Source organism: Piliocolobus tephrosceles, chromosome 15, assembly GCF_002776525.5.
Source record: "Piliocolobus tephrosceles isolate RC106 chromosome 15, ASM277652v3, whole genome shotgun sequence".
NCBI lineage: Eukaryota > Metazoa > Chordata > Mammalia > Primates > Cercopithecidae > Piliocolobus > Piliocolobus tephrosceles.
Window position 1 is genome coordinate 24934085 of NC_045448.1, and position 16728 is coordinate 24950812.

Below are 16728 nucleotides of genomic sequence, written 5' to 3' on the forward strand. Positions count from 1 at the left end.
CTGGGAACCCAAGTGCAGCCATCCCAGACAGGCCTGGCCCCGGGAGGCCTCCACCAGGGCTCTGCCAAGCAGCAGAGGGTGGCTCTCTGAAGATCTCTGTCGGGAGAGTGCCCGTCAGTTATGGAGCCGGCAGGCAGTAGGAAGGACAGAGGAGAGCTAGCTGGAGGCAGCAAGCTCAAGGGGTACTGGGCTGCTGCGTGGCGTCCACTGTGCAGCTTGAAGAAGACCCCACGAGGCCTGGACAGAGCCCCGGCTTGGGAAATATTTGTTGACCGATCGGTTGAATGAAACGTTCTTTGGGGAGAGGGGGACTGCATTTGTAATGGGGACCGGCGGTGGAAATAGCAGAGGCAGAGCCCCGTCTCTCTAGCGGCTAAACTTTAGCCCAAAACAGACACACCGATTAAGGTTCACTGCGTGCCAGGGCCAGGCTAGCCTTCTTCTAGGTGGTTGCGGCGGGCGCGGCTCAGCCCGGGGACTCTGGGAGCTCCGAACTGCGCAGACCGACAGCGACAGTGCAGGACCCGCCCGCGCTCCCGCCCCGCCGCGCTCCCGCCCCGCCGCGCTCCACCGGCGCGAACTGCGCGGCCGCGGCCGCCAGGGGGCGGGCCAGGGCGGCGGGAGGCGGGGCGGGGACGCGGTGACGCGGGCACCGCCGGGTCCCGTGACTGCGCGCCCCGCCCTGAGCCCCCGCTGCCGTCATGCATTCCCCGGCGGTGCTCGTCACCTCCAGGTGAGCCAGACCCCCGTGCCCCACGCCGCGCAGCTCGCAGTCCGGGGCGCCCGGGCGGAGAGGCATGGGGAGGCGGCCGCCTCCCAGGCCCAGGACCCGTTGCAGGTCTCCCCAGCGCCCTCGGTGGCTTATCGCGGCTGGGCCCCTGCACCGCCCGGCAGGAGAGGTGGCGCCCCCGATTTACGGATGAGGAAACTGAGGCCCTCTAGAGGGTAGAGAACTCGCCAAAGACTGCGGGAGGCCTGGGACTGACTGGCTCAGTGCAGGCGGGCGCAGTGGGGACTCTGCTCTCCTTTCCTATCGGCTTGGGTTCTTCTCTTTTGGGCCCGAAAACCTAGTTCTCCATCCTTTCAGCGCTCCCTGCGTCCCAGGCCCGGTGCTGGGCACTGGGGACCGGGGTGAATCAGACAGGCTCGCCCTGCAGGGGGCTGCGGTGGAGAGGGGGTGATGCCAGCAGCGGGTAGTAAGCTCAGGTTGCCATGGGAACACAGTACAGGTCAGGAACCCGGTTTCTGGGAGGATGACTTTGATGAGAGATCAGGGAGAGGTGGTCGCTGCTTGCGAGGCAGCTCAGGAGAGCACAAGTTACAGCAAAGGCCTCGGAGGGGTCCAGGCGGAGGATGCAGAGTGGGTCGGTCCTGATCGAGGCCTGAAGGACCCAGCCCAAGATGGATCCTGGCAAGGCTGGGAGGCACGTGCTTTTACTTCTTTCCGCCTTTAAAACACTGTAAAGTGACTTACTTCAAATATTTTCATACACTTCACCCTTGCTCTCCCTACACAAAGTCTTAGGCTAAGATGCCAATTTATGACATAAATGAAGGTGTTACCCAGCCAACTGTTGATCTTCCAGTTGTAATCAGGAATTCCCCGTGACTTCAGGTCTAGAAAGGTATGATTCCTTTTGTAAACCCTGATGTCGGAGCCTGCTTGGTCTTGCATGATCAAGTCTTCCTCATGGGCAGAAGAGGTTGCCCTACTGCCACTTACCTCACTTCCTCTCACCAAGCCTGTTTCCTTTTTTGTGAATTGGAGGTTGGAGATTGGCAGGCATGGGCAACGTCAGTAGTATAGGCCCCTCGGCCATATGCAGATGGATGGGGTGTGACTTTGGTGTTGGGTGCTTGGGAAGGGGTGGGTGGCTTCCCTCTCTGCCCAGCTGCACAGCCTGGATGTATCTTGTTAACAGGCGTGGGGGCGCTGGCCGTGGTAAGGCCACATGAGTCGTGCTCATTTCTTGCTGAGGGCACCAGCACACCCAAGGATTTTGCCTGCAGGGTGAGTTCAAACGCCTTAGCCCAGCAGCAAGGCCGGCCCTTCCCAGTCACACCCCAGCTCCTCTTTCCAGTGCGGCCTCCTCCCACCTGTCATTGCCACATGCACTCAAGCTTGAATTCAACCAGCAGGTGTTTATTGAGAGCCTCCTCTGTACCGGGTACCGGCCCAAGTTCTAGGAGACAAACAAGTCCCTCTCATAGAGCTTTAATGGGGGCACAGGCACAGTAAGCAAATCTACATGTCAGGGATGACACATGTTATGAAGGAAAACAAAACAGTGGGGGCAACAGAGTGGTAGGAGGCACGCATGCTGTTTTCTATGATGTGGTCAAGGGGCATCTTTCTGATGGAGTGGCCCCTGGGCGGATCCCTGACAAGCTCCCTGAGGGAGAGAGCCATGAAAAAGAAATCTTGGAAAAGTGTGTACTCGGAGGACAGGACAGCAGGATCCCGAGGCTGGTATGGCTGGAGTGGAGTGAGCCCAGGGAGAATGTTAGGTGATAGGGTGAAGAGGCAAGCTTGGGAGTGACGGATGATCAGGAAAGGGCTTGAAGGCTGTGGAGGGGCCATCAGATTTTATTTCAAGTGCAATAGGACCCAACTGACAGTTTACAGAGATCCTTTGACTGCTATGCTGAGCAGATTGCTTGTAGGATTCCACGTAGAGCCAGTGGTAGCTTGGCCCAGGGTGATGGTGGCCATGAGGGTGAGAAATGTTTGGGTTGTGGATATATTTTGAAGATTGAGCTTTCAGGTTTGCTGTTGCTTGGATATGAGAACAAGAAAGAGAAGTCAAGACTAAAGCAAGTCTCTCAGCCTAAGATGCTGAAAGAATGAGGCTGCCATTTAGCAGGCTTGGGGAGAGGTGGGAGCAGCATTGGTGTAGACAGGTGAGTTTGAGAAGCTCGTTGACAGCCCAGTGGGGATATCAGGCAGGTAGCTGGAAGGGGGCTGGCTGTGAGGGGAGGGTGGGCTAAAGATGGGAGTTGGGGTAACAAAGCAGCAAGTCTCCCAGAAGGAAGTTTTATGGTTTTTAAAAGTTTTTATTTTCTTTATAAAACATCTGTGGTAGAGCCTTGTATAGAAACATTGTTTCCATGGCATTGTCCAGGTCTCATTAATAGTCTTATACCTGGAGGGCTGATTTTCACTTCCCCAAAAGGTATTCTGATTCTTAATGGCATGTATTCCTTAGATAGACATTCCTCAAATGAGAAAATATGAAATTGTGAACAAATGGGAATAAAGTTGTAAGAAATGAAAAATAAAAATAAAAAAAAATAAAAAAAAAAAAAAAAAGATGGGAGTTGGGGAGCCACTGGCTCGGAAACGATATTTAAAGCCTGGAGCCCGGATGAGATCACCTGGGGAGGGGTACAGTGAGAGGAAAAAGATCCAAGGAGGGTGCTCTGGATGCCATCAAGGGAAACCATCCAAAGCAGTTCCTCTCCTCCTGTTTGAGCAAGAGTGGCCAGGGCGGGCAGAGAAGAAGCAAGAGGGAAGGGGCGCTCCAGCCGCCAGTGAAGGCAGAGCTTGAAGGAGGGAGCGGCTGACTGTGCCCACTGCTGCTGACAAGTGAGACCAGAGGAGAAATGAGGACTCACCTTTGGATTTAACAACACGGAGGTCACAGGTGACCTGGACGTGGGCAGTTTGTTGCATGATGAGGACCAAAGTCTGGCTGGAACAGGTTCAAGATGAAACAGGAGGAGAGGAACCCATGAATATGGGGCCCTCTGTTGAGAAGTTCTGCTGGAAAGAGCAGGAGGGAAACGGAGCAAGGGGAATGTCGGGTCAAAGCACAGCTTTTGTGACATGAGCGGTCAGAGCGTGGTTGCATGCTAACGAGTGTGGGCCAGCAAGGAAGGAAAATCGATGGTGCGGAAAAGAGGGGTGAGCTGCAGCAGCTGTGTCCTTGAGTAGGTGGGAGGGGCCGGGAGCCGCTGCCCTTGTAGAAGATTGGCCTTAGGAGCAGCCAGCCAGTTTGTCTACAGTCCCAGGAGAGGGCAGCTATCAGGGAGCAGCTGCAGGCTGATGGGCAGAGGTGACAGTGAAGCCCAGGATATTCTCTGATGGTCTCTGGAGCAGCACACAACAGTGTCCACATCACTTGGGAATTTACTAGAGATGGCGACTCTCAGGCCCACCCGGGGCCTGCAGAACCAGAATCTGCATATTAACAGGATCCTCAGGGGGTTGCACACACATTACAGTTGGAGAAGCTTGGTGTAGGGTACATCCTGCCCACCACACCCCCATTTGTTTATGTACTCTCCGTAGCAGCTGCAGCAGAGACCAGATTCCCCGCATAGTCTGAAATATTTACTACCTGGCCCTGCAGAGAAAGTTTTCCTGTGGGTTCAGGGAAGTGGGAGGGTGACGGAGTAGGCCCAGGTGCATCAGAGTCGCTGGAGGGCTTACTAAGAAAACAAGATTGCTGGCCACCCTAGGCCCGAACGTGCCTTTCTTATAAGTTCCTAGGCGATGTTGATCCTGATCCAGGGACCACACTTTGAGAACCCCACATCTAGGGCAAGGTAGGGTTGCCAAGCCTGGTGCGGTGCTGTGCCTGCAAATCTGCAGCTGTGAATTTCAATGGGAACAGACTGCATGTTTGCACCATGTCTGTCCCCAGTCACGTTGAGCCACCTGGGCACAGGGTGAAGGAAGCAGAGAACTGGAGAAGTGGGCTTTGACCAGGCCAGCTCAGCCCTGGGTAAGAAGTCAGGGGAGCTGGGCCTGAGGCAGAGGGATTCCAGCAATGGAATGGGACCCTGGAAAAGGGTTGGGGTTATGGATTGTGGGTTCTGGCGTGGTCAGAGAACCATTGGATGTGGGGTGCTGTGAGGGAGCTGGATGGTGGGAGATGCCAACCTGGATCTGCTCCATCCCCTTCCTACCCCTGAGAGGACCTCCCCCCAGCTCAGGCACCGCCCTTCTTGTCACTTTCAACCCCGTGTGCCTCGTTTTCATCATGATCCTAAAGAAATGGTGCCTGGCTTCTTTCTCATGCCTGCCCCCTTTCTCATGCCTGCCCCATAAGAGGCCACCTGGGCTCTGGAGCAGCTGTCTGGGATTGAAAGCAGCTCCACCTCATGCGGGGTGAGACCTGGGCAGCCGCTTTCCCGTTAGGGTCTGTTTCCCTGTCTTTTAAGTGGATCTGAGTAGCAGAGCTCCTTCGCAGGGCTGCAGGAAGTGGAAGTGACTTCACAGAGTCATCCCTAGAGCCCAGCGCATCTCCCCTCAGCATCCAGCCTCACCTTCCTCCTCCACACTGGTGACAGTGACACCGTGGGCGACACCAGGCCGCGAGGGCACACCGCGTGAACTCAGTGCCATTGGCAGAGGGCTGGCTGTACATGTGCACCTCCCAGTGCCCATTCGGCCCTCGCCCACTTTTCACCACCTGAAGGCAGGTTTCCTGGGGTGCCCTACACTGCGGAAGGATATTCCTTGTGTGTACAGCACACAGTCACTGGGTAGCACACACGGCATAGGAGCCGCATCACTGTAGGCTCGCCAGTTGGTGACAGCAGTGTCGTGCTGGTGACCACGTGGCCTAAGGTGGGATGTGAGGGGTCTGTGTGGGAGGAGTGCTCAGGCAGGGGGGATTTGATGGATTGGGGTATAGTTCCAGAGAGGGAGGGGCCTTGCCCCAGACACAGGTTAAGCTCCAGAAGCCCCTCCTGTGTGTTCAGGGTCCTGCCCGGCACACAGGAGGTCTCACCTTGATGGTCAGAGCTGCTCAGAGGGTGCCTGGCATGTCCTGCCAGAGGCGTTTGCGTGAGGGACGTTAGTCTGCACAGGTCTGTGTCTCACCTTACGTAGGATGAGGGATGTATGTAATAACTTTTTCCACTTCAAGGAAAACATCTCATCATTTCTTTGCTCGTCATACAATTCAGTATACTCGAATTGCGTTTTACCAGTCTCCAAGAGTGGAGATGTTTTGCCGATGCATCCTCTCTACACCTCGAGGGGCAGCATCGACTGCCCACATGAGGGACAGGCCTGTCAGTGCCTCTCTGGGCCACGACGGGTCACAAGGGCCCTGCCTCCAGTGCCCATCCCGTGCCCTCCCCAGGGGGCCTGTAGCAGCCCTCCTGCCCATTAGCCAAAGAGAGGTGCCTGTCTCCAGCTGGGATTTCAGTCCCCTGTTGTCTCTGCAGCCCCAGCCATGTTCCTTGGTCTGAGTACAGGCACTGGGATGCTGCTCCCCCCACTCTGCCCAGGGTTTGTGTCGATCTCCTTCAACAAGCCTCATCCTTTCCCGTTTTCCTGCAGGGAGCAGACCTTTGTCCCTGAGCAACCCAAAGGCAGGACCAGGTCCGAGGCCTGGGAAGCCAGTCTTACGAGGGGCTGGTGTGGTGGGATGAGTGGCCTGGAGCAGTGACCACTGAGGACAGCCAGCAGTCGCCTGGCACCCAGGCCTGTCAGGCACCTGGAGGCCCTCCCCACACTTTGCTCAGGAAGCCTGCTGCCTTGACCCTGAACCCCACCTGCCTTCTTTTCCTCTGCAGGCGACTTCAGAATGCCCACACTGGCCTCGACCTGACTGTGCCCCAGCACCAGGAGGTGCGGGGCAAGATGATGTCTGGACACGTGGAGTACCAGATCCTGGTGGTGACCCGCCTGGCTGCGTTCAAGTCGGCCAAGCACAGGCCCGAGGATGTCGTCCAGTTCTTGGTGAGCCGGAGGCTCTGGCCGGGATGTTTCGGGGGTGCCCGGGGTCCGGGCAGGCAGACACACCTGCCCACCAGGGTTCAAGTAGCATCCGGAGCAGGTGCTTCTCTGTCTGTTGCTTGCTCGGGGCCTGGAGTACCAGACCGTGCTAGACAGAAGGGACACAGAGTGAATCAGACGCCCTCAGTCCATGGAGAGGCAGACCTCTAAAGAGACAGATACAAATGGGGACAGGAGCACATGGGAGGCTCTGGGGGTATAGAGAAGGGGCACCTAACTCACCCTGGGGAAACTTCTTGGAAGAGGTGGTGGTTGAGCTGTGTTTTGAGGAGCAGGTGGGGCTCAACAGAAGAGGCGAGAAGGGTGTCCTGGCAGATGACGCAGCCTAAGCGAAGGCACGGAGGCTGGAAGCAGGATGTTGAGTGGGGAACTCTGCGCAGTTGAGTGTGGTCCTGGGAGGAAGTGGGCAAGATGAAGGTGAGCGACAGGCAGGATCCAGATTGTGGAGAGTGTGCGGGAGCCTGGACTTACTTCAGCCAAGGAGAGTTTTAAGCAGGAGAGTGACATGGGCCCTTTTGCCTTTAACCAGCCAATCTGCTGTGAGCATGGCGTTGGATTGGAAGGAACAAAACAGGTGTCAGCGACCCCAGATACGTGGCCAATATGGTCATTCCCAAAGCAGGGGCTTGGAGCAGGCCATTGCACTTGGTATGGAAGGGAGAGGGAGAGTTGAAAATGTTTACAGGGTAACATGCACCACATTTGCTGACTGTTTCCACCAACTGAAATAAAGAATATGATAGAGGAGCAGATCCAGGGGGCATGTGGAGTGTGAAGTGTCCACCCTGTGGATGGATACGTGAGGCTGGAGCTCAGTACAGGCTCAGACCTGAGATACAGGCTAGGGTGTCATCAACTTGCAGGTGATACTAAAAATCTGGGAGTGGATGAAGTTGTTCAGAGAACAGACGTGGAAAGCAGAGAGAAGGGCTGAGAAGGAAATCCTGAGGACACCGGGGGTTCAAGACTTGGGAAGAAAGAGGAGTCTGTAGCTGAGGCAGAAAGGAGAGAACTGGATGTCTACGGAGTCACGGGAGCTAAGGGAGGAGAGAATTTCAAGAGGGTTGAGATCACACACTCATTGACTTATTATTACCATTTGGCCTCTTGTGAAAAGGACCTGCAGCTGGAGACCGAGAGACACAGGTACAGGATTATTAGGACAAAGGTGAAATGAACTAGACCCCACAGTACAGCGGGGAGTGACACGGGGCTAGCATGGAGTCTCCTAGCAGCCAAGATAAAAAGGGAAACGAGTTGCATCTTTCTGGTGACCTGTTGAAAGAGACACTAAATTTTAAGAGAAATTTATAGCACAAATGTTTTTTTTAAGAGATAGGATCTCACTCTCTTCAGACTGGAGTGCAGTGGTGTGATCATAGCTCACTGCAGCCTGGAACTCCTAAGCTCAAGCAGTCCTCCTGCCTCAGCCTCCTAAGTATCTAGGAGTACAGGCACACGCCACCATGCCCAGCTTTTTGTTTTTTATTTTTTATTTTTTGGTAGACATAGTGTCTTGTTATGTTGTCCAGGCTGGTCTCAAACTCCTCAAACTGGGCTCAAGCAATCCTCCTGCCTCAGCCTCCCAAAGTGCTGGGATTACAGGAATGAACCCCCATGCCCAGCCACACAATTTTAAGGGACATTCAACAATGTCATGGGAAGCGTCTAGAATAGCAATGCTGTTTTTCATTTGATTGCTTCTGTGGCCGACTTTTGGTGAGAAGCAACGTGTGATGTCAGGGGTGATTCTGGACCTGCATTGCTCTGAGAGTGGCTCTGCTTTGCAGGGCGCTTTGCAGCTCCTGGTAGTTTGACTTGACCCAGGATGGGGCTCAATGCACCCGCATGTTCAGGGACAGGAGCAGAAGAGGAGAGTATTTGAGCTTGATGTTGCCGGGCATGAAGGAGGGAGCGTTCTGGGAACCTTGGGCTTCAACCCAGCCCACTCGGTTCTGTGCAGAGGGCTGGCCTTACATGTGAGGTGTATGTGAGGATGTTTTAACACCTCCATGCATCACACTAGTGCCACTTGTTCCTAGTCAGTGATGCCCACTCCCTGTGGAGTGTGTGGGTGCAGGGGCTTGTCAAACATTTGAAAGTGCCTGCAAGGGCAAAGAACTCCTTTATTCCCCATGGGATCTCAGGATGGAGCCCAGTTACATACCCCAAGCCTGAAGTCTTTTTGACGTTTCATGATTTAACTCAAAGAATTAATGAGCATTTTGTATCTACTTAAAAGGGCATATGTGTTTTAATATAAACATGGACTGATTTGCTGACCATGGAGTAAAAGTGGCCCCAGGAGGGGGCACTGCAGTGGAGGTTGTGCAGGCTCTTGGGTGTGCTAGCAGTGCAGACACCCACAAGCTTACTCAAAGTGACAGGGCTGTCTGCCCCGTCCTCAGCAGTGCCTGGCACACGGGGGCACCAGATAAATGTGAGTTCTCAACCTTGAGCTTCCTCTGCTCAGGGCCTCTTACTTGGCCTCCTGTTGTTGCTGGCGCAGGTACCCACCCGAGAAATCCTGCCTGAACCCCTGATGGACGTGGGCCCCGGGTGGGGTGGGAGCCCAGGCCTACAGCTCCACGGTGCACTCACACTGCCAGTGCACTGGAGACTGAGGTTCCCAAAGCCTGGGTTTGCTGGGTCTGTGGTCTGAGCCTGAGTGGAGCAGTTGGGCCAGCAGGGGGCGCCCAGCCCCCACCGTGGCCTGCTCTGGGGGCCGGGCTGGAGTCAGCTGCTGTTGGAACCTGTGTTTTAGCAATTGCTCTGCGAAGGGGTCCACGTGCCTTTCCCTGAGGGCTGTTTTCAGGAGAGTCTGGAGCCAGGCTCTTGTGCTGACAACAGCAAGCAGCACCTGTCCCAGATGACTCCCCACTGGAGGTTCTGAAGTCCCCTCAGCTGCCTCCTGGTATCTTGACCCTTTGCAGGCTGGGCATTCTGGGTGGTGGTGCTGGAGCCAAGGGTGTGTGCTCCAGACACACCCTGCACCAAGGGATCCCCCCACGCCAGAGGGCGTCAGATGCCCACAGCCCCTGCACGCCAGCACTCCAGTGGCACACGGTGGGCACAGCCCGGGCCTGGGAGCATAAGAATGAGTGATCCACACTTCAGTCGGGGTAGACAGGCCCAGTCTATGGGGAAAGTACAGAGGAGCTAGGAGTGAGGGTAGGTGCCAGACCGATGGTGTGTGTATACGGCAGGTGACTTTGCTGAGCAGCCACAGGGTTACAGACACGGTGATGGCACTGAAAAACCACTGAGACCGAGAGCCTGCTGGGGTGTCCCTGTACAGAGTACACATGCAGCAAGAGCTCTGTGAGTGGAGCAGCGAAGACTTAGCTGCCCAGGAGCTGTGGGGATAGGCTGAGGAGGAGGCGGGAGTCACCCGCTGGCCCCACAGGACGCTGAGTGCTGCCCTCTCTGAGTCAGATGGTGTTCAAGGCCGCCTTCTGACGATAGCAAGAGTCCTGGCCTGTTTCACTCGGGTGCCTGCATGCAGAGGTCCTGCCTGACGCAGGGCAGAGAACCAGCCTTGGAAATACCTGTCTCCACTGCTTGTATGGGCTGGCCCGCTGAAGGCTGCACTGGTTCACGGGAGAATGAGGTCGGTGCTGAGAACAGGTGATTCACGGTGTTGCAGGAAGATGACCTGCCAGCCGGTGAGATCACCCTCCTGATACGCAGAAAGCTGGGAATGAACGCAGTGGCCCTCATCACCTGCAGGCCGGGCAGGGCTCCCTGTATCGAATCTTTTTACCTGGACCTGTGACAGTGCCCAGAATGGCATCGTTATTGCATGTTTCCTCTGGGCCACTAAGATGTTTGCATCTGCTATCGGCCAGGAGTGTTAAGGGCTGGAGCCTGAGGCCGGGAGGCAGGCGGAGGGGCAGCAGGTGGGCGTTCCTGGCACGCTTCCTGTGGTGGCTGCCGGGCCTCGGGGACCCCTGTTCGGGGTGAGAAAGGAGCACTCCCTGCCACGCTTCACTTAAGAAACCACATGCTCCTCTCATTCCAGGTCTCCAAAAAGTACAGCGAGATTGAGGAGTTTTACCAGAAACTGAGCAGTCGTTATGCAGCAGCCAGCCTCCCCCCGCTCCCCAGGAAGGTCCTGTTTGTTGGGGAGTCTGACATCCGGGAGAGGAGAGCCGTGTTCAATGAGATCCTGCGCTGTGTCTCCAAGGATGCCGAGTTGGCGGGCAGCCCAGAGCTGCTAGAGTTCTTAGGTACCCGAGGCTCTGCCCCATGTCCCTCAGGTCTCCCCCACCCAGAACTAGGCTCCGCTGCCCTGCCCCGGTGGGAGCATGTCCACAGCTGCCTCTGCAGCCTGGAGGCTTCAGCCAGGCTGGTGAGGCAGGTGGCCTCACTGACATCCTTGGCTGGATGGGCAGAAGGAGGCCTGCCCTTGAGGGCCTGAACGTCTGGGTGTCAGGTGGGGGCTCCCACAGTGGGCATTCTCCATAGTGTGACCCCCATCCATGGCCTTCCTGGCCAGCCCCATTCCTAGAGCTTGCCTGATGCCCCCTGACCAACCATGCACAACATACAACCCCCTGACAGACACCCCACACACCCCTCTGCCTCCTGCCAGCCAGCCCTAGGGACCTTCAGTATCCCGGGAAAGCTGTGTTCTCACAGCCAGGCTGGTCACCAGCCCCTGGGGACATGTGCCTCTCACCTGTGCCCCCACAGAAAGAGTCACGGGGACAGCTCCAGGCTGAGGAATTGATCCAGCACCCTTGCCCCCAGTGGTGGAGACGTCAGGCCTTTCCCGTGGGTGTCGCAGCCCTCTCTTCTCTCCACAGTTTTCTCATCTGTCAGGTGGGAGTAGCCGGGCTGACAGGTCGTTATGAGAATTTACTGAGCTAACACATGCAAAGTGCTTAGAACAGAGACAACCACAAAGTAAATGGTGGCTACCATTTTACCCCACTCCTCGGTTAGTCCTGTCAACCCAGAACCCCCGTGGAGTAGGCCCTGGTCTCACAGATGCCCCCAGGGCAGGGCAGGTTCTCACCACTGCTGGTACTGGACTCCCACCCCTTGACTTCTCCCCTCTTTACATCCGTCTGCTTAACTCTTTCCCAGCTCCTGTGGATCTCCTAGTTCCACAAGACAGAAGGAAAGTTTTCAAAAGAAAGTTGACCATCAATAAAACAAATTTTTAAAAGTGAAAGGTGAGGAAGAGAAGCAAAACTGGTGAATGCACAGGCCTAGGACTGGACAAGCTGCACAGCCCAGGTGTCCTGTGGCCATGTTGGTGCCCCTCGCACGGGTCTGGGTTCTCTTACGCCTTGTTTCTTCCAAGGTCACAACCCTTCCTTCCTTGCCTATCTCTGGGGCTGGGTGGACTGTGCTGAGAGGTTCCAGCTCAGCCATAGCTGGAAGAGATGCTCAGGATGTCCCAGGCCCTCTCTTGTGGAGAGGCAGGATAGAAACAAGCTGCTCTATGCCTCACTTTGCTCATCTCCAAGATGGACATACAGTTGGGATCTCTCTCATAGGGCTTTTGTGATGTTTAAATGTAAGATGCTTATGACATGAAATTGAAGGTTTGGGAGATTTTGAATGGCCGTTTCACATTTGTCCAAGTAAAATAACAGCATCACATAATACAATATCATCATTATCACTCAGTGCATCCTGGATGCCAGACACTCTCTAAGTTCTTTACCTACAATGTGATTTTATTAAAAGTCAGTTGTTTTAAAGATAAACTACCCAGTAAGCACTTGGATAGAGAAGAACAAACAGTCCGAGCCCACGCTTCTCAAACTATCTGTGGCAAGGGCTAACTCTTTTATTCCCAGCCTGTCACAGATGGATACTTTCACAAATACAAAAGCATGCTTGGGTATTGTGATGGTGGCAGGATGCTATGGAAGTTTCTGGATGCTTACTCTCGCTTTCTGTACTTACCTCATTGTGGTCACACAGCGGGCATTCTCTGTCTGAAGACCACACTTTGAGAAGCGCTGATCTAAGCCAGTTTGTAATGGAGTGGTCACCGTTTGTTCTGGAATCTTCCACATGCTTACGCTGAGCACCCATCCAGTCCACAGTCCAGGTGCCCAGACTCTTGGAGCAGGTCTCCATCTGCAGAGCTCCTTGCCGTGCCTCCGACTATAAATGGTTCTGGCTGCAGTGGTTCTTTTTGAATCACCCTGTGCCCTGGCTGGTTTATCCCACCGCACACCCAGGAGGAGGAGGATGGGGCCATCCTTGTGCACACAGGCTCTGGGCCTTGGGTTCAGGAACCGTTGCCCCTGTCTTGCTCTGAAGCTCTCACTGGTGACCACTTCACTCAAGGTTTCCTTGGTGCCCGTCAGCCCTTGAGGGGCTGCAGGAGGCACTTGGCTGCCCCCGTAACGGAGGTCACCTTCTATCCACCCAGACTCTCCCTCCTGCTCAGGTCCCAAGAGGGACAAGTTTGGTCCCAGGAGGCTGCAGGAAGCCCTTGACCTCAGATCCTGGCATGGGAGGGTGCAGTGTGGCAAGATGCCTCCCCTGGCTCTGGGGTGGTTACCAAGTCCCATTTTTTCTGTCTTCCTCCACAGGTACCAGATCCCCAGGGGCTGCAGGGCTCACCAGCAGAGATTCCTGTGTCCTGGATGGCACAGACAGCCAGACAGGGAATGATGAAGAGGCTTTCAACTTTTTTGAGCAGCAAGACCAAGTGGCGGAAGACGGTCCTCCTATCCAGGGCCTGAAGGGCGAGGATGCTGAGGAATCCTTGGAGGAGGAGGAGGCGCTGGACCCTCTGGGCATTATGCGGTTGGTCTCCCGTTGTCGAGAGGGTCCCTTTGGTGTATTCCAGGCTTTCTGGAGATGACATCCCCCTTCCCTGGAATCTGAGAAAAGCCCTGAGCATCCCAGGTCGCCCCCTCACAAGGATCTGGGCCACGAGGCCTTGGCCTGGTGTGCTTGGGGGAACCAGCTCTCTGTGTGCCCTTGGTGGTGTCCATGTCTCTGGGGCGGGGCTTAGGTATCGCCTCCCTGCCTGGGTCACAGGATGTCCTCCGCTTGTGGCTCTGCACTGAGGCTTGGCAGAGGCTCCCCGTGACAGCTCAGTAGTGCAGGCTGCGGACCTGTCCGGCTAGTGTGGGAGGACTCGGTGCTCGTTCCAGCTGCAGAACTCGCAGAGGTAGCTGCAGCTCTCCGGGCCTGTATCATCTGCATAGCAGGAGCATTCACCTTGGCCCTGCCTCCACACAGGGCCGTTCACCAGCCATATATCTCTGGCCATTTACAATCTCTTTTCTTCGGTTTTCTTCAGTGAAAATGGGCTCATGGTCGTACCAACCTCTTAGGGCTCCTGTGAAGATGAAATGAGTTATGTAAATTTAGCAGTCAGCTATCATCATGGCCCCATCTTTCAATGGAATCAGACCAGGCCAGAGGTGCTGTTCTCCCCGCTGTCTACCACAACGAATGTCTCTTAGCCATTTACCGAAGTCCTCAGACGCCAAATGAGTGAGTCCTTTCTTGTAGGTCCTGCCCCAGAAAGGAATTAGAGCCCAGTAGAAACAAGGCAGAGGCAAGTTCAACTTCATCAGCATGCAGAATTCTGTCCTAAAATCACAGCCCACTCTGGAGAGGCCTTCTTCGTGGGGAGGGTTATGGGAGGGTGGGCTGCAGGGTGGCCATGAGACCAGCGTCCAGGGGTGAGGATTCACACTGGAAAAGGGTGCACGGCGCTCGGGAAGCTGCAGCAGAAACAGGCCCCGGAGCCAGGGTCCTGCAGCACCTAGGCACAGTAGGTGCCCTGCAGTCACCCCTCCTGGCCCTCCGTGGCTGGCCTTGTCCTTGAGTGGGGTTGGCGGCCCTGAGGGAAAGGCAGCCAGAGTAGCGGGTGATGTGGGGACAAGCCTCTAATAGTCACTCCTTATCAGCCTGGCCCAACCCTGCAGGCCTTTCTTGGGCTTTATTTTGGCAAGGGTGAGGCTTTGTTTGAACTCACATTCTCTGTTGTTCTCAGTAACCACACGTAGTGCCAAACCAAGATGGACTTTGGTTGTCCGTGCCAGCCTTTGGCAGAAGAACACACTTAGCAGAGCGGCTCCTTTTTTGGGTAGGAAAATGCTCTTTGGGGCTGGCAAGTGCTGCCTTGAACTTCCTACTTACTCCATTAGCAGACTGTCAGGGGAGATGTGTCAGCTGTCCTGGGACCCCTTGGTCGGGGGGGGCCCAGCCCCCTCCCCAGCTCTGTACCCTGGGGTCCTCGCCCCTGAATCCTGGGAAAGCTTAGCACCTAAGAGTAATCCTGCTGGCTTAAGACCCTCTTCTGCTGGGCTTTCTTTTTAAGGACCCATGTGACAAGGTGCTGATGAATCAGCGTTATCACCTCTGGCAGAAATAAGAAGCAACATTTTTTGAGAGTTTATGAAATGCTGGGAACTAAGTTAGCATTTGCCTACATGATCTCATTATATCTGTAAGACAGGATTTCTGAAACTGCTTGCTACAACCCATAGTAAAAACTATATTATATGCTATGACCCAGGACACACTTGTATAAACATCCCATAAAATGAAGCAAAAGTTCCCAGAACTCATACAAAACCTTACTAAGTGTATCGTACTTGGATATTTTCTATTCTATTTCAATGTTTGGAAAGGTCATGACTCACCAAACTGCTTTCAGGATCCACTGTGAGCACAGGTCAAGAAACGGAGCCCTGGAGGCCTGCACTGGCATCAGCCTCTTCTGTGTGGTGGGAAACTCCAATTCAGGGTCAGGTGGTTCGTCCACGTTCCTGCAGCCTGCAGATAGCAGAGCCAGGACCCCACGCCATCTCCAGTCCAGTCTTTATCAGCCTGGGAGGTGGGCAAGGCCCCAGGATTATCCCCCTTTCACAGATGGGAAAATCGAGAAAGGAGTTCAGCAGGATCTTGGCCAGAGCCGTGTGTGTGGCAGAGCCATGCCTTGAAGTTGGGTTTCCACCTCGGCCTTTCACAGACACCCAGGTGGGCTTGTTGATCTCTCTTGGTGCCACCCACCTGCCCTTTGGTGGGGGACTTTCTGTTCTCCTCGGAGGACTATTTGTGCACCCCTCTCTCTCCCGTGCCCTTGATTCCTGTGCAGGTGCAACAGCCCCCGTTTCCGAGCTTGCCCTGCCCCATGTGTGTGCTTAGCTCTGGGCGCTCCTGGAGCAGCCACCATTTCCCTGCAACCAGCCTCGGTCCTTCCCCACCGTGGCCGCGGCGAGGCGCTGCTGCTCTGCTGAAGGGCTGCTCCACTGCAGGGCTGCTGGGAGGGTGGGAGTCGCCAGCACAAAGCCGGAGCCCAGGCCGGCCTGGCTTTTCTTTGTCTTGTAAACCTGGTTTTGGTTAGGGACAAGAGAGCATTATTACACCATTAGAGAGCGCTTAAAGATAGAAAAAACCCTCACCTCGGCCCATCCCAACACCAGCGCTCTCCCCTTCTGCTGGGGCTCTCGTCTGACCCCTTCCCAGCGCCATCCATGCAACTGCAGGCACAGTGCACGCGCCTTGTCGTACTCTGCTTTTTCACCCTGTGGTCTGTCCCGATTGCTGCTCCATGTCGCCCCCGTTTTGTATTTAACTTTCTATTTTAGAGATGTCACGGTGCTGAGAAAATTGACATTCTACCCTAATAGTTCTGCCTTATGCTGGAAATCCTCTGCGGGAAACATTTTACATTGTGACTCAAATGATACACAATTAGTATAGACAAATTGCAAACACAGATAAAATTCCTTTCCCTGTGAATTTTTGAATGCGTCTTTGAATATTCACGTCTTACTGCCAAAATGAGATTGTCTTATGTGCCATTCTGGAATTTGCTTTTTTCCAGTTTACATGTTCTGGGTCCTTCCAGATCAATAACTGCGCTCTCCCTCCTTCCTCTGCTGGTTTCTCAGCTCGATGGGCTGTAAGTGGCATTGCCAGGCCCCTGCTTGTGAACATGCTGGGGTTTTCTGTAGGGTTTTGCTATTATAGGCAGTAAC

The 16728-nt window shown here is 54.9% G+C and overlaps 1 protein-coding gene across 2 annotated transcripts in view; it reads left to right on the forward strand.

Annotated features, from left to right (window-relative positions):
• The first annotated feature begins 653 nt into the window (after positions 1–653).
• HS1BP3 (HCLS1 binding protein 3) overlaps positions 654–16728 on the forward strand; it is a 34079-nt gene continuing 18004 nt past the window's right edge. For both annotated transcript variants that reach the window (XM_023230014.1, XM_023230015.1), the window contains exons 1-4: positions 654–733; positions 6532–6697; positions 10776–10983; positions 13315–13531. In XM_023230014.1, coding sequence (XP_023085782.1) covers positions 702–733; positions 6532–6697; positions 10776–10983; positions 13315–13531 — 623 coding nt within the window. In that variant the 5' untranslated portion in view covers positions 654–701. The remainder of the gene's footprint in view (positions 734–6531; positions 6698–10775; positions 10984–13314; positions 13532–16728) is intronic.